This window comes from Oenanthe melanoleuca, chromosome 9 (assembly GCF_029582105.1).
Source record: "Oenanthe melanoleuca isolate GR-GAL-2019-014 chromosome 9, OMel1.0, whole genome shotgun sequence".
Classification (NCBI taxonomy): domain Eukaryota; kingdom Metazoa; phylum Chordata; class Aves; order Passeriformes; family Muscicapidae; genus Oenanthe; species Oenanthe melanoleuca.
The window spans coordinates 4,078,243-4,100,662 of record NC_079343.1 but is presented as its reverse complement, the minus strand read 5'-3'; the positions used below and the strand labels follow the sequence as shown (position 1 = coordinate 4,100,662).

The following is a 22,420-nucleotide window of genomic DNA, read 5'->3' as shown; positions in this document are numbered from 1 at the left end:
ATAAAAGGAGAAAATATAATCACTTTATTTTCAGTATACAGACTAAATCCCACCATAAAATCAAGATAATGAGCAAGCACACATGAATAAAACACTCAGCACCTAAGCAAACCCCACTTTTGCCATGTCTGTGTTTCTGCATGGCTCTTGCAGCTCCCCAGCATTGCTCCCAAAGGTGGCTGCACTCCCAGGAACAATCCTCCCTCTACTCCCAAAAACACTCCCAGTTTGCATAAAGTGCTACATTTTCCTGTATGCCTTGAAATACTAGTTAGGTACAACACTATTTCATCATCTCTGCTCCCAAGCTATGTCCAGTCCCACTTCCACCCTGACATCAAAGCCACAATTAGTTCTACAAGGAGGTAAAATCAGCAGGTTGTAGCAATACAACTCTTCAGAGGTGCAGAATGATGGCAAAGTGCAGCACAGACTGCAAGACAGAAATGCTGAACAGTTGTGCCACACACATGCACACCATCACCTCTGTAAAGCTTTTTTCATGGTGTGACTCCTTCCTTGTCACACTTTTTCACATTTAAAAAAAAAAACCAAACAAACAGCCCTTGTCAAATTTAGCCCATTTAAAGCTGCCAACAGAACTGGATTCCATGTGCTATCAATGGGCATGTTATTGCTTGTAGTAAATTGGAGAAATTTGGACCTACACACGAGATTGGCTTGCAAAGCAGAAAGGTCAGCAGAGGTCCCTCAGCAGTTCCAAGAACTGCCCAGCTGGTATTTCCTGCCCCTTCCACACTGGCTACAACACTGCAGCCCAAAACACACACTGCACCATCCTTGAGCAAACAGCCCATCTTCTCTAGAGGGCTCCTATTTAGAACACAAGAGCACTCAGTGTAGAGTGTCACAGGTCATTTTTGTAAGTCCATCATGCTCATCTTGGCTTGGTCACCCAAAAATGGGTGACAGGGCTGTAATGGCAAAGCAGTGCCAAATCCTCTCAACACTCATGTGTCACCAGAGTGAGCTGGTGTTTTAGCAGAGCAAACACATCCCCACTGGATTTTCCAATTGCCAATGACCTATCTCACCCAGGTGAACTTGGACAATCCAACCTTTACACCTTGTGCCTCTAAATGAGTGCAAAGTTTACAACTGAGTGTCTTCAAGGACTAATAAAGCTGTTCTTGGGATTTCTGCCAAAGGCTCAGTACAAACTCCCAGTGTTACATGGGAACACCAAGCCCTTGCAGACCCCCAGCCAGTCCTCACAGCTCACTCCCTGAAGTTCCTTTCTTTGCTAACACACCCTGACTTCACAGCCTCTCCTGCTAACTATACTCTTCAAATCAGATCTGACTGCAACTGCTGCCCTTAACCTAACAAGTACAGAATGGATAGAATAATTCCTGTCTACTGCTGCTCCAGATGCAATGCTACCTATAAAAACACAACTAATTCTGCCAGCAGAGGATCCAAACCAGCACTGCTCTCCAACAGCAGTTGGGTGAGGGGGGCTGCAGATTGCCAAGGCTCCAGACTCTCCACACCACAAAGTAAGGTAGTAGCAAGCAGCCTTTGAAACAGCATTGTCTCTGTATTTTTCTCTACCATTAAATCCCTTTTCCACACAATTTAGTGAGTGAACTAGAGGCTTCTCTGGAACAGTGGAAGAAAAGAGATGGCAAATAAATAACGAATTTTAAGAACTAGGCCAATGGTTTTACAAAGTTTTCCTTTTTGGTACCAGCACTGAGCACTGCTCGTTTCCAGGTGGAGAGAAATACAAAACACTTCAGTCTCTCTGTGAGCTTAAAGTCCAAGTGACTTCTGCACAATCTGCTTGGCAATTTTGTTAAACTGTTCTCTGTCTTCCCGCCACATCTTGGAGGCGTCTACATTGGCTCCACTTTCATCATTTGGCTCTGAAATGAGAAAGACAAAGGTAGGTGGGCAATGGAGCTTCTTGCTTCTTCAGAAATGCCACTTCCCCAAGGCTTTGAAACACTTCTCCTCCTTTAGACTGCAGAAAAACAATGAAAGCAATGACAGCTCCTGGATTCCCAAAAGGTTCTGATTTAAGTGACCACAAGAGAAAGGATATCACAACAAATTCGAGTTTAGGCAAGAAAAAAGTGGAACAGGAGCAGGACTTTCTTTTGTTTGTGCTCTGAGCAGTGGAGCCCCACCATGCACATGGCCAACACAATGGGGCACCCCCAGTACTGTCAAGGCCTTTTAAAACTGCATGTTTCTCCCCACAGAACATTTTTTTTTCTTGTTCTCCAGTTTCTCAAGACACAAAGCCCCTCCAAGCAGGCCACCCAAACAGGCTGTCACTTGTTGGGATGGCTTGTTCTATTAACAACCAACAAAACAATCCAAGGAAACCCATAGAATAAGCTTTCACTTGTGCAACATCTTTCATCTGATGATTTCAGAATGCTTTAGGAAGCACATGGAGTGCTGAAGTCCCAGGGGCTCCCCATTTTGTATGAAGGTAAGTTGAAACCCAGGATGTACCAGGGCAGCACACAGCAGGACTCTGTCCTGGGACTCCAGAAGGCACTGTCATATTCTGCTCACTTCCCTTGGCACACCAGTCCTGCCCAGTTCATGGCAGGATCTCAGGCTCCCATCCTTCTCCACATGATCCACCTTAAAAACCAGCAGGTGTGCAGCCCACCCAGTCTGGTAACCTTGGGCTTACACTACCTGCAGAGCCAGGGCTGAGAGTTTTCCAGTACCCTGAGAGAAGATGACCACCTGTGCTTTAGCCTAATTTCTCCAAAAATGGGAAAACAGGATGCACAGGCAGGGAATGAGACCAGGTGACTCCCACACTTCCCAGTCCAGGTAAGGCTGCACCACAAACCAAGCTCTTGGAAGCCATGGGAATCCCACAGGCACTATTTGTCTGCACAGCTTCCCAGCTGCAGGTTACTATTTCAAAGCTAAAATCCCATGTAGGAATCTGTTGCTTGCTCTCTGGTCAACTTTGCAGCTCTAACCCATTTATCCTTCAAAACCAGGTCTAAGGGACATGGCTCTGCCCTCTTCAGGCAGTTCAGTGGCTCTGTCCACTGTGTGGAAAATGATCCATCTTTCAGAGAGCTGGATATGACAGAGCTAATAGACAGCCCTTGTCAGATTTAAAGAAAAACCATCTGAAAGGCTCCACAAAAAGCTTTTCACTCTTCTTGAGGTCTCTTCTCAAGAAGCCTTCCTCTGAACCAGAGATGGCAGAGTGGGGCACATTCCCAGGCTAGGAATAACAAAGAGAAATGGAGAGTGCTGGCTTCTGAACCAGAGGCCTTGGACTCCAGTTTACTGTAGTGGTTAGGTCTGATAACCCATCAGCTGCCAAAGCCAAATCCAACACAGGCTGTAATCCACAGTTGTAAAAGCTGAATGGACAGCACAGCAAATACATAGAGGGTTTTCTCCAGGAGCAAGGAACCAGCTGAGCCTGGGGACCACCTGACCCACCCCTACTGTCTCAGTAGTGGAAGGAAAGCCTTGCAGTAACCCCCCAAGAGCAACAACTGTTACTAATTGCATTTTTCCCAACCTTTCTCAGAGCACTGGTTTAAAAATTAATAAGTAGCAGGGCTGTAAGAAGTGTGGCTGCTGCTGAGCAGCTTTCCACATGCTTTGCTCAGTGAACAAAGCAAAAAGCTCCCTCAGGAAGGGCTGCAGGGCAGCAGTGCTCACCTGCCAGCATGCTAACAACTGACAAGAGGATCTTCTCCACGCTCTGCACGGGACTCCACCGCTCTGCGCTGCTCTCATATCCCATGGGATCGTCCCCAGGAGCATGGAGGATAGAGATGCACACTCTCCCATCTGGGTAAACTGCCAAAAAGCACAGAGGATTGCTTGTTACTTAGTGGAAATGCTCAGCATCTCCAGATCAGTCTTGAGCATAGATCAGCCTTGAGATTTGGCTCTTCTACGATTAAAACTGAATCCAGGTTTAAATTTCCTCTTTAAGCAAGAGGACACAAAATCTGAAAGACAAAAACCAAGGAAAAATAGAAACCCAACAGAAATCTGCTGGGAGCACTTGTGTCATTTCATAATCAGTGATAGGCTCCATGGAAAAAATGAATGATGCAGCCTGGTGGAATAAAGCAAGAATTTATGCACAGACACAGCTCCAAGCAGGTTACCAGTCCTACTTAAATTTAAATGAATGCACTGAATGCATATTGGAGTCCTCCACTGGACTGTGACCATTAAAAACATTACACAAAGGAGGGAAAAGTGTTATATATATATATTATAAACACGAGAAAAAATAAAGTGTTATGTTAAATATATTATGAACAGTAGAACTGATCTTTTTTTGAACATTACTGAGGTGCAATCAGAAGAATTCCCACTACTTCTTTCCTTCTTTCTTTTTTTTTTTTTTTTCTTTAAGTTCAGCTCCATTGAAGCACCTGGAAACAAGTAAACCTATGAATTAAGGATCCAGGTGCTTCCCCTCCCACCTTTAGCATAAGCAACAGTACAAGTTGTTTTCACAGAGACTGAACTCTACTGACTTGGTAATGAAACCAAACAAAGGTTGAAGAGGCACCACAAAAGAGAACACTGCTCTACCAACATGGCATAATTCTCCTGCATGGCAGGCTCCTGAGGAATGACAACTTTAGTGCAATAATTTCAGGGCTTCTACTCTTCAGGTGACCAGTCTGGTGCAATTGCTAGGAAAGCAAGACAAAGCAAGGTAGGAATGACTGCTGGAAGCAGCTGTGCTCATTTCCAGTTCCTTCCACTCACCCAGCTATGTCTGCCCAAGCACCTAAGCACTGTGGAGGACTTTTATTTACAGTCCTTCCTGCAGCCCCAGGCTGGGCACTGGAGCTGGTCTAACAGTAGCTGGAAGAGGTGAAAACAGCAGGTGCTGAATCAGCACTTCTTGCAAGGCAGGAACCCACTGGCAGAAGGGATTTCACTGGTGAGGGAGTCTCCTGCCTCTGTGCAGTGCCTCATTCAAAACAGCTGGAGCTCAGCAGCACAGTCAAGACATCAAAGGCTGGGTCCAGGAAGATGTATGGATCTTCTCTCCCTCTGCTCAGGTGAGACCTACCCCAGCCCAGCTGTGGGGCCCCAACCTAAGGATGTGAAGCTGTTGGAACAAGTCCAAAGGAGGCCACAGAGAGCTGCTCTGGAAACAGGCTGGGAGCACTCAGCCTGGAGAAGAGAAGGCTCCAGGGAGAGCTCAGAGCCCTTCCAGTGCCTAAAGGGGCTCCAAGAGAGCTGGAGAGGGACTGGGGACAAGGGGCAATGGCTGCACAGAGGCAGGGTTAGATGGGATATTGGGAAGGAATTGTTCCCTGAGAGGATGGTGGGGCCCTGGCACAGGGTGCCCAGAGAAGCTGTGGCTGCCCCTGGATCCCTGGAAGTGTCCAAGGCCAGGCTGGACAGGGCTTGGAGCAGCCTGGGATAGTGGAAAGTGTCCCTGCCCCTGGGGGGGTAGAACAAGATGGATTTTAATGTTCCTTCCAACAATCCTTCCCAAACCACCTCTGATCCTATGATCTCCCTATATTGATGCTCAGTGCCAATGCAAGCAATGCCACTGAGCACTACTCAGTGACTTTTGCCAGAGTATCTAAAAAGGTCATTTTAATGTAAGAGAGGACTGGCATCTCAATTCCCCCTTCACAAAACATAAACTGCAAAGATGAGGAGACACACCAGACTTTGTAAACATTTTCCTTGTGATTTCTCACAGGGGGAGGAATAAACAGAAAAAGCAAAGCCCAGCCACCCCTTTCTGGGTAGAAGCAGCTCACCACAACCCCAGCTGAGAGCACAGATTCAAGTGTCTACTTCAGGTGATCTCAGCTTCAGATTAAGAAGACTCCAAGCCACAGGGTTTTAAAGAGCTGACCATCCAGTGTGTTCCAATTATCCCATGGAAGAAACACCCATGTGTAAAGCCACTCTTTAACACAGGAGTCAGGCAATTTGTGATTCTCCACACCCCACTCATCCTGGCAGTTCTGCACACAACACAGCTGCAAGCAGTGAACCTCAAGCCAATGCCACAGCTGGAGCTGCAGGGACAAGGATTTGACCAGTCCTGGCAAGAAGTTTGGGTCCAGCTGGAGCAAGGTGCTGACATGGCTACACTGCTTCCAAGTGCCAAAGTGCCCTGTTGTGGCCATCACAGCTCCAGAGGTGATGCACACTGCCCTGGGGATATCCACACAGCTCTATGCTATGACATGCAGGTGTGTCTTCCACAGGAGAACAAAAAGATGTGGATTAAATGGGCAAGAACCTGCAAAAGTGGTGCTTCCAGAAGGGAGTAACAGAGAAACTTCAAGAACATGCAAAAATCATTGTACATTGGGTGAAATAAATAGATTCCCAGCTGAGATTATGATCTGTGTTCTCCAAATGCAAGAATGTCAGCAGAAGAGGAAGCACTAGGCAGAAGAGCAGCATTTACCTTTTCCTGCTCTTGAGAGTCAGGGACCTGACAGCCTCAACACAGATCCAGTCCACCAAACCTGGGTAGTAATAAACAACCTTTGCACAACCCATGTTGATTCAGCAGATGACAAAAGCAATGATTTTACACTGAATTCTAAGGCTGACTGCAGAAAGTAGCAGTCCAGGTTGCAAACAGGGGCTTAAAGGCCTTTTTTTCATGTCCAGGGCTCAAACTTGTTAGCTGTACTTCTTGTCACTGCAATTACTCCCACTGAAGAGCCTTCAGGTAACATTGTCACCATCACAGACTCACTAAGGTTTGAAAAGATCTCTAACACAACCACCATCACAGAGCAAAGGCCAGCAAAGTCTTAATAACAAACACTTGTAAATGTGCTGTCTGCTCAGACAGAGCACTGTATTTCAGAAAGATCCCCTCAGAAATGTTAAGCCTGTAATGTCATGGAACAAAAGCCATGCTGCCTAATAAACTGCACCCATGAAGAACTTTTCAGTCATTAAAGTAACACCAAAATATCTAAATACCAGCCATAGAGCAAGACTGAGTTCATGGTGTATTTTACTCTCAGGCACATGTTGGAATTCCTGGGGTGTCCTGCATGGGGCCAGGGGCTGAACACCATCATGCTGATGGGTCTCTCCAAACTCAGCATATTCTGTGATTCTGTGTCTGGAAAGAACCTGTATTAATTCACTAAGTATCACATCCTGTACAGATTTAAAGGCATGTGAACTGCTGGAATTCTTGTTGGACAGTTTATGAGAAAGAGTTTCATGAGGAATAATGGGATAAAGAAAAAAGGACCCCAAGAGCAGCTGAATGCTGCTCGTGCTGCCTGCTCAAGGCTGGAAAGGGAGAGAACCATCCTGGGGAAGGAAGGCAGATCTCCTGCTGCAAAGATTTCTTTTTAAGTGGCACAAGCAACCCACCCCCACATGCATCCTGCTGCATCAGACTCACTGTTGGGATGGAACATCTCACACGTGAACCTCATCTTCGGAGGGCTCAGCGGGTAATCGAGTGGGAAACTCAGGATAGCAGGGAAAACCCCATACTCAAAGCAGGTGTCTTCAGGACCCCTAGGAACAGATAAAATGTTATTCACCAAAGTTTTAAACAGCTCTTGCACCCCAATTCTTGTCTAATGAGATGTGTGAGGCACGAGTTATATCATCTTCTCCAGGAAACAAAGAGTTAAGGTGCTCTTACCCCACACCTCATAAACTTAAATCCAAATATGAGGCTTGGGAGGCGAGGGGGAAATCAAAGCTTGCACGCTAAATTACTAGGAAGGTCACAACACTGTTTAATTAGCAGGGTGTGTCTGGATATAATTGGAGTATCTGGCTCCAAGGCATGTTCCAGGATTTGAGTGTCTGCACGTCAAGCGAAAGCAGAGGCAGGTGTGGGACTCCTGTGCCTTTGAAGATACTGTTATGCTCTACAAGACAGAGATGTCAAATGCTGGAGCTCAAAATTCATTTATAAATGCCACAGAGATCCCAACTGCCAGTATCTAGCACAACCACACAAACACTTATCACTGTCTGATGCAGAAAGCACAGCAAAGGTTTGTAAAAATAAAAACACAGCCCAGAGACCGTAATTGTCAGCAGAGATGCAGGACAACAATGTGTCTTTGCAGACTGCAGGTAATGAGTTTGCCCTCCCTCCAGTGCAGGTGGATAACAAATGGCTTCATCAGGGCTCTTGTAGAAACATTTCCTAATTGTGTTCACAATCTAGTTCAAAGTGCAATCGAGTTGAGAACATAAAGACAACTATTTTACCCTGCCTACATAAAACACTTGTGGAAAGTGAGCAAAAAACAACTTTATTAGCCATGATTTATTCAAACTGGATGAACCATCTGGAAGTTGTAACACAAACATGATTTCCCTTGATTGGAAAGATGACTAAAAAAGCTTCAGTACTGAAAACTGTTGCCAAGGAAACCTCATGTATTTAGTAAAAAGCTATTCAAACAAAGGTTCCACTGTCTGGGAAATAAGGGTTAGGAATATATTCATGCCTCCTTCTCCTCCTCCCAATCCACATTCTCCATGCCAGAAAGAACATTAAATTTGGAGAGCAGCAAACCCTAAAGCCCTAGACTTACTGTTTCAAACTTTGGGATTCAAAAGACTTGGCTGGTGGATAAACACAAGAGTTTTGTGATTTAAACATGAATATTGATACTGGCAGGTAAGGTAAGAGAAATGCACCAACATTCTGCAAGAATGAAAGCTAAACCATCTCAACCACTTTGTTCCCTTTCTGGCCTTTTCCCTGAATTTAGTCAGGATTCAATTCACATCTGAGAGTAAACTGAATGCATTTTTTCCTGACCATTTTAATTCCAGCTGCATTTTAAAGACTTATTGTTGAACTTCTGAGAGTATGTACATACAGGCATTGAAAAGCTGGTGGGTGTCTATGTTCTGTTTTGAGAGCAAACCCACAGCCTTAAGGGCTCTTCTGTCAAATACACTCAACCCAACATACTCCATTTTAGGCCCTGCATTATGTGAGCAAAATGCTTTTGTTTTAACCACTCAGCGCTGCCAGGATCAACTTCAAAGAAATTATTAAAGTTAATCCAAGACAGCATTTGCAACTACAAAACACTCAGCATTTGAACTTGACAGCATCACTTTTAGCTCACAAAGGACATTGGCAGGGCCAGGGAGGTAAGAGCATGGCAGCTGCTGCAATCACCCCCCTGCTCTGCAGTCACTCCAAAGCTGACAGAAGACAAAGCATGAAAATGAGAAGCTCTGACCACCAGGATCTGGATGCAAGGGGCAGAGAAGAGTGGTGGGTATCTTCAAAACAGAAGAGACAAATACCTTGAGGAGGACACCTAATGGGAGTGGTTTAGTTTGGAGAAAAGGCTCCTTGGGGGAACCTTCTACAACTCCCTGACAGGAGGGTGAAGCCAGGTGGGGATCAGGCTCTGCTCCCCAAGGACAAGAGAAAGGTCAAGAGAAAATAGGCTCAAGTTGCAACAGGGGAGGTTTAGGCTGGATATTGGGAAAAATTCCTTCCCTGAAGAAAGGGATTGTTTGAGCCTTCAAGGGTGGTTCAGCCTTGGCACAGACTGCCCAGGGCAGTGGTGGAGTCACCATCCCTGAAAACATTAGAAAAACATGTGAATGTGGCACTTGGAGACGTGGTTTAGTGGTGGATTTGTCAGTGCTTGGGGAATGGTTGGATTTTGATGGTCTCAGAGGTCTTTTCCAACCTTAATAATTCTGTGATTCTAATTCTATAATCACAGCTTCACATACATTTGCAAATGGCTTATTTGTAAAAAGATGCTGGAAAAACACCAAACCCCACAATCATCAGATGCCCAAAAGGGGAATGGAAACAAAAGTCATAAGCCTAATTATAGATCTAATTACCTTTCTAAAAAGCTTTGTGATAAGTTGACTTCAATTTCTACTGTTTAGTTTTCAAGCAATCTTTAGGCTAATAAAGCTCTTAACCATGGTGTGCTTTTGTGTCTTTTGGGGATAAACTTTAATAGCAACACACACTTGTACATGCCAGCCAAAGAGGGCAAAACTTGGCCTTGAAATGTGGAATCCATGAACACAACACAGCCTGGAGGACCTCACGCAGCGCTGGGGAATTGAACAACATAAGCAAACTCTCCTGAAATGATGTTGCAAAGATCTGGCTTTCAACAATACTCCCCACCTCTGGTCTTCAGAAAGGTTTCCACATGGGTATTTTCAGTTCTGTTCCCGTCACATTAATTTTAGAAGTGTAGGATCTGTTCTCTCCTTTATTTTATTATGGTCTTAACATTTATATGTTTCCCATTCCTCCAGCTTTGCTGCTGCAGATAAGAACACTGGAGATGCAAATTATTATTTCCATTACTTAAAAATGCATTATTTTATCTCCAAGTCAAGCTCTTTACATCAATCTATGTAACATTACCCAGCCTACCTTTGAATTTATAAATGAGAGATGTCTTTTCTCTCTTAAGTCTCTTTTTAAAAATTTTTTTAAAGTGTGCCATTATATGTGCTCTAGCTTTATACAAATTGGGTGAAGGAAAAAAGTATTCTGTTCTTTTCACAATTATGTTTCTTACCATTTGCACTTCATCTGTCTAAAAATTTGAAGGCAGCTTTACTCCCATTTTCTCATCTGCACACCTCATTCCCTGAATCTCACACAGCACATTTGAGATTACAAAACACTGGAGGAGATCACCACAGACAAATACAAACAAGTCATGTAACTTTCTTTCCAAAGGTATTGCAAACACTGCTACTAACAGGATTTGTAAAGAGATGAAAGTAACCAAATGTGTTTGGGGTAAACATGTTTCTATTGTATCACAGCTTCAAAATTGAGGAGATCTTAAAATATAACTTTATTATGACACACACACAATGCAGAAACCAAAATTAAGGCACCTCCGCCTCTCATTTTACGCTGACAAAGACCTGAAGCTCAACACTCAGCACTTTAAAGGGCTTTCAAGTCTGCAAGCAGCTCCTCTGTTCTCTAAGGATGGGGTGGGAAACATCAGAAAAGGTATTTTCTAGGCAATTCAGAAGTACTTCTGAGTGTCCCTCAGGAAACCTCTACTCAGCCACAACACTTGTGCTAGAAGGAAGTACCAGTAAGCAGGAATTTCCTTCCACGTTCCAAAAAGTGCATTAAATCCTCTGGGACTTCCACACTTCCAAGCAATCACAGCTGTCTGACCTGAAACCTGGCCCATTACAAAGCAGATGTGCTGACTATGCCTCTGACAGAAAGCATAAGACCCTGCAGCCAAAATCTCTGGTGTCAGGCAACAAAACAACCTCTTTCCATGCTAAGTGTTTATTTTCAGGGGACTGAGCTACCAGGAAGCACAACCTGTTATCCCAGCAGAAAATCACTGCACATAAGCAGAGGCATTTGCCAACTCTTGCCATCAATGAGCAAACGAGCAGTGGTAACCCAAACCTCCACTCACCAAAGTCTAAAATAACTCTTGCCATGCAGCAGGATCACCCACACAGCTGGCTTGTGTGGAATAGGGAATTTGCTGCAGCTCACCGTGCTTTTGTGCTGGTTGCAAGCCTGAGCCCAAGAGACAGAAATCTTGTTTTTCATCCCTAGACACCACATTCCAAGCAAACCAAGCTAGGAAAACTCTGCCACCCACGCCAGCTGAGAATCTCACCAGTCAGCACTGGTGGTTGCAGGGAGAACCTGCCCAGATCACAGCCACTGCTTGCTGCCCCCAGAGTCCTCTGGGACAACCCAGCCCTGGCTGAAGGAAAGGAAATTACCAACTCTCACCAAAGGAATCCTGAAATACAGAGCCAGGATCTACCCTAACAACAGACCACCAGCTTCAAGATGGACTGGAGCTTCTTCATCTTTTAACTGTGCAGTATTTGCATAAAATGCCAGATGTGAGTGACAAACGTATTTTCTGCTCTCCTCTAGCATTTTAGAACTTTATTTTGTAAAAAATAACCTTATTCCTTGTTATTCTTTGTACTCAAAGTTTCCAAAGAAGGTGCAGCATGAGCAGGAGACCAAGCAAGAGAGAAGACAACCAGGGCAAAAAGATTTTGTCTTTTCATGGCAAATCTTGCTACCAACCACCACACCCATCAGCTGGGGAGCAGAAGAGAGAACACAGCTTTGTAAAGGAGTTTTCATCACCCTCAAAACAGAGCAGGTCAGAGTTAATCACCAACAGAAGAGTAAATCTTTTTCTACACAAAACCACTGCATCCAACTCTTGACAACATAATTCAGAAGTGTGAAGTACTTCAGAAGAATTTTTACTTAAATTTCAATACTTTTTCTGATAAAAACCTTTCCATATTTCAAGAAAAAATCAGAATAGTAAGTAAACTAATTTTAAACATTGATTTTTTTTCTCCTGTCACTAAAAATCTGTGTATTTTGCTCCACTCAAAACTTGTCCTGCATTTGCAGTTAGGCAGTGTTCCAACAGGTATGTGTGACCTTCAAGCAACTGCTTGTTTCCTACAGTGTTTGCAAATGTAACATATATTCCAGAGAGCCCAAATGAGGATTCCTGACAAATCTGCAAGCTCATTATTATGACACCTGTACAAGAAGTTATCATAACAAGTTGTACACATCACCAATGCTGCCTCTGTCACTCTGTTTAAAGTCCAAATGGAACTCTCTGTTTGGATCAGAGTAGTTTCCAGTCCAAGGCAGGCCAATGCTGATGTCACACAGAATAGTGTTTTTATACATTCCTGCTCTCCTAGAAGCTCATCACAGCAACTGCTGATTTCACACACCAAACAGTGTTAACTCACATGATCAAGGCTTCCCATTCAAAGAAGTTCTCTTCATTCATGGGACCTGTGAAATAGAACAGAACAACACTCAGTGCTACCTGAACACAAGGTTACAGCTCCAGAGTGCACAAACCCTGCTCAGCTCCTCACCTGCCACAATCCCTTCTGGTGGGTTCAGGGTCAGCTCTGCAAAAACACAAACACAAGGAAGATTGAGGTGATTTGCAAGCCCAAGCATTTCAAGGGGTGTTTGAGTGGCCATGGCTTAACACAGGGGCCCCACCACCACTGCTTGATGCAGGACAGTGTTCTAGACAAAATTATTTGGCACTTTGGGGTTTTTCAGGCTCCTAGAACTAGCCTTGGAATCACTGAATAGGTTGGAAAAGACCTCTATGATCATCAAGTCTCCCACCTTCACAGAGGCAATAATTTAAACCTGAGAAGGAAGACAAAAACACTTCACAAAGCCTGGGAAACACTCTTCTCTTGCACCTCTGTGGTGTCTCCTGGATACCATAGCAGCCTGAAGTTTGTATTCCTGAAACCTCTCTGCACCCATTCAGGTTTGATGCAGTTCAGTGCAAAACCCAGAACAACATAAAAACAGAAGAAACAGACACACGAGAGATTTGACAAGCAGCTCTGTTCCCTAAATTGAATCCAACTCCTCCTGCATGGCCTGGAAAATCTGAGTTAAAAAAAAAAAGAAGCAGCAATAAAACAGCCACAGCTGCACAGGCAAGTTTGGATCTATCAATCCTTGCTTTCTCTAGGAAATTGATGCAATTCCAAATTCATTAATCAACCTTCAGCATCAGCCCCTTACTTCAAGCTGCTGATACAGTACACCATGTGCTGACAAAATAACAACCAGATTTCCTCCTACCTAGTGGACTGATCATCAGTTTCTAGTTTCTGATGTTCTGCAGGGAGGCAGCAGCAGCTGAGGCACAGCTCAGCCACAAACAGGCAAGCAATAGGCCAGGAGTCCTGGGGGCTCAACACCAGCCCCAAGGCTTCCACTGAGCCATGGGACAGCTGGTGGCAGCTGGTGACACTTCCAGCTGCTTATCCAGCACAGTGTTTCCACACCAGTGGCCAGTAACACACAGAGCACAGCCACAAGAACCACCACAGGCATTCCCACGCAGGAAAACAAACAGCAACACTGACCCAGGGAATATGTGAAGTCACAAACCAATAAATGAGATATCTGACCTAATTTCTGTTTAGGCTGTAGGTGAAAACTATATTGTGCTGCACAGAACAGATTTCTGCTTTATTATTGCAGGATTGCTCTGTTATTGCAGGATTTGAAGAAGATGCTGACATGCATTGCCAGGAGAGATCATGGAACTCTCCTGTTTGCTCAGAGTGCCCTTAACCTTGGCACAGCCTTCTCTGAAGTTCCAAAGCCCAGCAGCAGATTGAAACTCAGCCTTACAGTTTTCCACACATCCTGGCATTCCATGGCAGGCTTTTCCAGCTTCACAGTGGGTCTCCAATAGCTTTTCTTGATGTTTTTAGACAGGAAGAGGGATATGTCAAACGCAGGAGCTCCTGGAATCATTTTGCTCCATCTTGTGGTTCTCTCTAAGAAGGAAATCCCTCTGATGTTTCCTACAATTTCCCTGGAAAAGCTGGCAGCAGTCCCTGTAGTGGACTGTGTCTTACAGCACTCCACTCCAAGAACAGGGGCAATGAGAAGAAACCATGGAGCCCATGGAGCAAAAGGCCTTCATGAGGTTCAATTCTCCACTTCCTTGCCCAGCTCCCCCCTCAGTGAAAGGTTTCCATCCTTAAGGATCAGGTAAAGTAGAAACTGGGCATTGAGGAGTTTTGACTTTGAGTGGCTGCTGCTGCTGCACCAGGCCACTGAGAAAAGAAAAACCCCTTTTCCACAGAGATGGAAATGTAGAAATTTTCCCTAATAGCCAATCTAAGCCTCCCCAGGTGCAACTTTTTATTTGTTCCCTGGGAGCACAGCCAGACCTTGTAAGAGCTGACTCCAGAGAAGTGTGTGATGCTTCTGTTAGGAATCCGGGGCAGATTTGCTGCACATACAATCAGTGCCTTCCTCTCCATTTCACTGCTCTTTGTGGAGTCATTATCAGCCAATTACACCTTGGAGATGGTTCCCAGGAGAACTGAAAACACACCTTCTTGTTAAAGCACTGAAGAGATTGAAAAGATCATCCTTAAAAAAGAACTCCAACAGTAAGTTTCCTAAAACTGCAGGTTTAGCAAATTAAAAGCCCAGGACTCAGGAAATATGAGCATTACAATCCACTGCTCTGTTGCAGATCTTGGGTCTCTAGAGATTTAATTCTTCCATATGAACCCATTTTAGACTTGAAATTTCAGCCAGCATAAGACATTTCAAGATCTTGCATCAAGAAACAGTAAATACATAAAAAAGAAGGTTTCCATCTCTTAACTCTCACAAATAAAAGCTACTGAGACACTTAGGTCTTAATACTATTATATTTCTAGAATTACCAACAGACATATAATAAATAAAATAATAAAATTGATGCCCTTTTTTATATCTGTTTTTGTTTGTTTGTTTGTTTGTTTTTGTTTTTTTTTTGTTTTTTTTTAAAGCTTTAGCCAAACTAGTCCTGGCAGAGTAAATAGTAATCTGAGAAAGCAAAGTCAAACATGCAAAGATGTAAATGAGGACAAAAAACCCAATCTGTGTCATCTGGATGTCCACAGCCACCTTCCCTTCCTTCTTCAAAAGGAAAGAAATCCAGTGCAATTTCACAGCCTGTTACAAAATGCAGTGATATATCTGGGCTCCAACAGGTAGAAACTCCTAACAATGTCAAGAATTTTTCACAGAAGGAAATGATAAATCTTTAAATTAAGACTTAAACGTGTGCACACATCCACAGAAAAAGATGAAAGACAAAAATTGAAAAAGGAAAAAAAAAAATGGCAAGAATTAGAAGTCTGGTAAGGAAAATACAGCCACCAGCAAGGCACTGACTGCCAAATACCACTGTCACAACCAGAAGTAACTAAAGGGAAGAGACAGAGGAGAGGGAAAGTAAAGAATAAAGATTGTGTTCATAACTTTGTACATGACACATACAATATTTCATCCAAGGTGAACAGTCAGGAGAGGGTCACTGAAAACCTTTTCCATGCCACATCCACCCAGGGCCTCACAGTGCCCACATCCATGCCAGCAACACACATCCTCAGGAGGGAGAAACTTCACACTGAGCTGAACCTCAGACTCCAGCCCTGTCCCAAGGCAGGACTTGTTCTTTTTCTGCAAAAAGAGGCAGCAGAACTACCTACAACCAGGAGCTTTTTAATTTTATTTTTTTTAAATAACTTTTGCTGAAAATGTCTATGGGACTAAGAGCTTCTGAAGAACTAGAATTGTTAGTCTTTAGAGAAATTAGGGAAAGGTTGTAAGTCAGGCTTGATTCTGGGGTTTGTGTTATAGGAAAATAACAATGGGCATGCAGCAGAGGGGAATCCACAAACACCAAAATGTCTGCCTCACTGCTCTGCTGCAACTCAGGTTTCCAGAAAGCACTGAGCAGTCAGCCACTGTGAGTTACATTCACTTTTTACAATACTGAGCTTTATAGGGCATGGGAAAGTGCTTGTAAAGGCAGATCACAGACAAAACGTTATCTCTGCTCATGGCTAGTGTTACCCTGGGATACCAGGCACAGCAGATTCACTTAATGTCTGCCTGTGGCATTAAGTCAAAATCTTTCTGGGGTAATTATATATCATTTTTCCTAAAGATTTCATTCATACAAGACACTCCAGCAAGATCTCTGTGGAGGATCACAAAAGCTTTTTTGAGACTTAGGGCATAGATAAGAGAGGACAGAAGCAGTGCCAAGTCTTTCTGTGGTTGTTTTTCAGGTCACTGCCTCTGGATTACAACAGGAAAATGCAGATTTCTAGGGCACACACTGTCAGCACAAACTTTACCCACATAGCTGTGGGGTTTGCTCACCACCTCCAGCTGTCAGTGGCAGCAGCCTGAGCTGGGTGGGAAGCCCTGGCTGCCCAAACACCTGTGTGACAGCTCAGCTTAGGGACCTGTGCTCTGCAGGGCAGCCTGAGAGCAGGCACAGTGTTGGCAGGAAATGTGTGTCTATAAATACTCTCTTTCACACAGGCTGGAGAGTTTTACTAAATGATGACAGAAACAATTCCTCATCCCTGAACAGCCTGAGGAGCACAGTAAGACATTCCCTGGAGCAGAAGGCCAGTTCTTACAGCCCAGCTCCCTCCATCCCCACCAGCATTTCTTTTCTCCATTCTACTTCCTTGCTGTAAGTAAGAACTGGAGCATTAAAGCCCAAAAGCACCTAGGTAAACAAATATTTCTTGCTGACAAAAGGCTCCTTTGGACACCTCTCAAACTCATCAGGAAGCAGATGAACCATCCCAGGAGAACTGGGATTCCCAGAGAGCCCCAGCAGGGCTCTGGTCCCTGTGGTGAGGATCACTGCTGGCCACCCCTGCAGTCACACCCCACACTGATTTTTACACAAACAAGTCTATGTCACTCATTACTAAATTCGAGTTTAAATAATTTCAGTAACCACTCTGCCTCTATTAAGGACTTCACAGAACTACAGAATTGTTGGAGTTGGAAGAGACCGTAAAGCTCATCTCATTCCACCTCCTGCCACGGGCAGGGACACCTTCCACTGGCCCAGCTTGCCCCAAGCTCCATCCAGCCTGGCCCTGGACACTTCCAAGGATGAAGCAGTAGGTATCTGCCCTGACAAACACCTCTAAATACCTTTGATGTAACAGACCTCTGCAACAGAGATCTCCATCCCTGTATTCTGTTCCATCTGGAAAATGTAACATGGAAAAACATCACTCGCCCGGAGCTCCCAGCCTCCCCCTGCCTAAGGAGGCACGGCATCGCAGAGGTGCCGCCCGCACCCGCGGGAGGGCTGCAGGCGGGACCCCCTCCCCACAGGCTGCTCAAGGCCGGCAGCGCCCCGTACCCGTGACCCTCACCCCGCCCCGGGAGGAGCCCCAAAGGAGGCCCGCGGCCCGGCCTGCCCGCGGCCGCCACGGCCCCGCCCGGCCCGCGGGCTCTCCCGGGCTTCGGGAGCGATCCCGCCGGGAAGGCAGCGCCAGGGGCCCAGCGAGCGCCACTCACGCTTGTACTCGGCCATGAGCCGCTTCAGCGCCGTCCCCGCCATGGCGCGGCCCCGCCGCCGCTTCCGGGTGCGCGGCCAGAGCGGCCGCGGGCGGGGCGGGGCGGGGCGGGGCGGGGCGGCGCTCTGCCCGCCGGCTCGCCTCTATGGTAGCGCCGGTCCTCCCGCCCGCCGGGAACCGGCCGGAACGCGCTGCGGGAGGACACGGGAGCGTGATCACTGATAAATGATTCGTGTTAATAACAATTATTGATGACTACAAGCAAAACCATACTATAAAAATGGAGCTGCAAACCAGGTTCGGTGGAAGCGTGGGGTGGGCGGTGACCCCTCACGTTCCTAGAAAAAAGCAATCTAAATCTTGCTGAATTTGTTTCTCATTTATAACACAGTGAATGTGGAATTCCGGGAACACACATGGGATCTGCGGGATATCCCCCCTCCAGCTCACCACCAACGTGGAAAAGGGAATAGGAGCCTTTCCAGCGAGATTTCAGCAAGCAGGGGCGTAACTAACGTGAACAAATGCAAAGAGAAAAGGCTGATTATGATTCCATGGAGCAGCAGGACAGCCTGAGTTAAAATTCCTCTGGAACAGGCTTCATGGAACCCAAAGCACCACACAAATAATTAAACCTCAGCAAGGTTGGAGAAGCAGGAGAGCAGTTTATTAGTATTTGTCATTATTATTTTGAAGACACCTAAATGTCTCTCTTCACTTACTAGCTCTTCTGCACAGTTCAGTGACATTAAAAAGCATTCTCCAGCCCCCATTTACCAAGTTTACCTACCAAAAAGGTTAAAAAGAAACCTGAGCTCACAGACAAAGAGTCAAAGTTAAAGGAGCAGGGCAAAGGGACCGATGCTGCCCAGCCCTCAGCAAACACCTGGAATTTCAGTGATGGGATTTTTACAAGCTTGCACCACAAAAAAAAAAAAATACAGCTGCTCTATCACAAGCATTTTAGTTCTACAATAGTGCAGGACAAAAAAAAAAAAACTGCATTAATGTATATTTTGGCTGACTTTATCACAATATGAAAAAACACATGTAAACCTGAAGTATTCAATCCTATCCTAAGCATTGTATTGTGTTCTAGCCCCAGTCAAGGGCACGATGCTGCCCAAGGGACTGACTGAATTTGTAACATGAGCTAAAAACTTAAAAAACCTGTGTCTCTGTTTCTTCTCTCAGGTGCATCTTAAAAGGAAAGTTTTATGCTGACACTTGGCATGAAAATACCTTGAACTATTTATATAATTTGAGTTAAAAGAGAGGTGCAAGACCAACCAGAGCCAGGAATGAACACTCAGGGTCCCAACACATGAATAAGTGCATAGGCCACAATTTTAAGGAAAGAAAAAAAAATAATACAAACGATACATTAAAAAAAAGGGCTAACATCAGTGAGACAACACACATAACTTAATCTGAACATAAAATGGTCAAATTCAGACACAGCTCAATCCCTGCAGATACTATTTTGACTCCTGCACCCAGAATGTCAAAGACAACAAGCAACTTTGGTAAATATCCTCTGAAGTTTCAAAGAGCCCTGTGTGACTGACATGTTCATTTGTTCCCTAATAAAACAACAAATCTAGGGACAGACAAGAGAGTGAGGTGTGATGAGGATCCTCAAATTGTTCTCCAAAAGATGCTGTGTCTTAGCACCCTCCACCTGTCTGCTGATGGTACACTTCAATCGTGTCTTCATGTTCCATCTCCAGCTGTGGAAGTAACACAGGATTTATTTTAACATTTAAAAATATGGAAATTGTAAGTAATACAGAAAACTTGAAAAACACATGGTGACAAAAGCACTTGGCTCTCTGCTCCTAATCAGCAATAGAGCACTTCAGGAATAACTTTAATTAACTAAGACACGAAATACTTTCCATCAGTCACCCTGAACAAATTTGTTGGAACATGCTAAACTCACAGCAACTATTTCAGGATCATTTTGATTTCAAGCCCCTTTGATCATCACTCAGACATCTGAATATCTGTGTAGCAATTTGCAGCAAGAGTGTTTTTCATACCAGTGCAGGTGTGTCTGCTTCTTTAATTGGCTGTCCATCAAACAGGAACATAATGTGCTTCAGTGACAAGCCCTGCAAGTTCAAAGTTATCTGTGAGAAACCACACTTGTGTTTCTGAATCCAAACTAAGCATTCATGGATTTACTGTCAAAAACACATGTTACACTCAAAAGACAAGGAGGATGACAGAAGATAGATTTTGATTACAGCTTCTTCCATGTGAGGGTGGGGAGGCTCTGGCACTAAGAGGAACTGTGGCTGCCTCATCCATGGAATTGTCCAAGGCCAGGCTGGATGGGGATTGGAGCAACCTGGGATAATGGAAGGTGTCCCTGCCCATGGCAGGGGGTGGAGTGAGATGGGCTTTAAATTCCCTTCCAACCCCAACCTGTGATTCCCTGATTAAGATTTCACCACCAGGACACTTTGTCTTGCTGTCTACACTGAGGAAGGTCAAATGCTGGTAACTTTCTGTTGCCCTTAAAACCTGAGTTACCACACTACTGAATGCTATTCTGACAATGTTTAATCCCATGAGGAAGTCTTTATGCATCAGGGATCGAGGACCTTGCTCTGCCCTCTACAATCCTTCAAAATCAATGTGATTCACACTTCTGTTACACACAGGAATGCTAAAATTCCCTGTACCTATCCAAAAATCCAGAGAGGTGTCAGAGCAGGGCAAAGAGTAAAGTTTGAATAAGTGAAGAAATGATCTTGCAAGGGCAAACAAAATCCAACTCCATTTCCAAAGCTATTCACATGCCCACCCTCTGTTGTGTGTAAAGCAGAGGCATTGGGAGCTGCAGGCTCAGGAATTGAGCTGTGGGGATTCATCCTTCCCCAGTTCAGGATGGCACTGAGGAACAGCCTGAGAACACCTGTGGAGGGTTGTGAGGTTACGACCTCCAGTGCTCTATGGCACCAACTTCGTAGGGTTATCTTCTAAATAAGCAAAGCAGTAATAGTTAAAAAGGTTATTTATTACAAAGCACATCAGTCTCAAAAGGCAATAGCAAAAAGCAATGGCAAATGCAGTGGCAGCAGCAAAGCAATAAGCGAATGTCTAGAAGCCAGAATGGCTAAAAGCACCAACTCTCCCCAGTACAAACTCTTATATAGGATTTTTCCAACCAGCTAAGATGCAAACTTAGACCACCACTCCTTAACCTATTAGAATTCTAGTTTCTTAGCACACCAGGTTATGTATAGAACTACACATACAATCTACCTTGTCCTATCTAAAAAATGTAAGCAATATTCTTACTGTAGCTCTATTATGTTTAAGTCCTGTCTACAACTGTGTGCCTGGAGCCCCTTGCTGAAGATACCAGTATGTTTCAACTTTTACTAGAACTTGCTCTGCTACTCTGGCATTTGAAACCTTTCACTTACTAAAAGCATTAGAACTCACCCTAAAATTACTAACTTACTTCTACTTAAATGTCTCCCTTATATGTGAGTGGCTTAATATACTTCAGTCTATCTAAAGGCTTTAATTCAATCCCTGCACTCTGATTTCTCTCTGAAGAATTCAGAGAGACCCCTGACTCACTGACTCCCAACAGAGAAGGAAACAACCCATGAGGAAGCTGGAGCACAGAATTTATTTTGCGCCGCTTTCCAAACAGAAAATGCACTCCAAGCTGATGAAGTTTTTAGAGATGGCAGGACTGAGGGTTAGTGATTTGTCTCAGTCAGGATCGCAACTGGCGGAGGAAGAGGCAGCTCCCATCCAGCGATGAGAACTCCACACCGAGGAGCTGCCAGCATCCCAGCTCCTCATTCCCCCGCGCACCTGCACACCCTCACGCTGCCCACCAGGATCCGGGCGGAGAAGCAGCGAGGGCTCCACCAGCAGGGGCCCGCGGCCGGGGCGGCCGAGGGGAGCCCCTCACGGGCCGCGCCCGCGCCCACCTGCCGGCCGCAGTACGCCGTCATCAGCTTGCTCAGCGGAGCGTGCTGCTTGATCCTGAAGTGCACCACGGAGCCGTCCTGCCCGACAACTCTCAGCTCGATGTGCTCCTTCTCCGCTTCCACGCCATCCTGGATGGAAAACTGCAGGGTGCGCCGGCATCAGAGCCCGGGCTGGGTGAGCCCTGCGGTCCCGCCCTGCGCGAGCTCGGCCAGCCCCGCTGCCATTGCCACCCCCGGCCGAGACAGCTCGCTCCTCCCGTCCCTCCCTCCGCTCCTCCCTCCCGCTCCCGTCCCCGCCTCACCCGGCGCTTCTCCTCCGACATGGCGGGGACGCAGCGGGGGCTGGCCTTGGGGGCGTGGCCAACGGCCGAGGCGCGGGGCGGGGCCGCGTGCAGGCGCGTCCCCGCTGGGCCGCAAGGGGGCGCTGTGCTCCGGCGCGGGAGCGGCGTGAGGGGAGCGCCCGGGACGGCGGGAATAGCCCGGGGACACCCGGGAATAGCCCGGGGACACCGCGGAACGGCCCCGGGACACCCGGGAATAGCCCGGGGACACCTGGG

The 22,420-nt window shown here is 45.6% G+C and overlaps 2 protein-coding genes across 2 annotated transcripts; both read right to left on the bottom strand.

The window, feature by feature from the left end:
* Positions 1–3: 3 nt before the first annotated feature.
* On the bottom strand, positions 4–18,007 carry UBE2G2 (ubiquitin conjugating enzyme E2 G2). The gene is made up of 6 exons (XM_056498352.1): positions 17,906–18,007; positions 12,895–12,930; positions 12,763–12,808; positions 7,400–7,518; positions 3,679–3,819; positions 4–1,889 (listed from the first exon to the last, which is right to left on the bottom strand). The coding sequence occupies exons 1-6, from the start codon at positions 17,946–17,948 to the stop codon at positions 1,777–1,779; spliced, it is 498 nt and encodes a 165-aa protein (XP_056354327.1). The 5' UTR covers positions 17,949–18,007; the 3' UTR covers positions 4–1,776.
* Positions 18,008–18,549: 542 nt separating this feature from the next.
* Positions 18,550–22,233, bottom strand: LOC130256602 (small ubiquitin-related modifier 3-like). Its single transcript, XM_056498353.1, has 4 exons — positions 22,166–22,233; positions 21,864–22,004; positions 19,947–20,018; positions 18,550–19,634 (listed from the first exon to the last, which is right to left on the bottom strand). The coding sequence occupies exons 1-4, from the start codon at positions 22,184–22,186 to the stop codon at positions 19,572–19,574; spliced, it is 297 nt and encodes a 98-aa protein (XP_056354328.1). The 5' UTR covers positions 22,187–22,233; the 3' UTR covers positions 18,550–19,571.
* Positions 22,234–22,420: the final 187 nt, after the last annotated feature.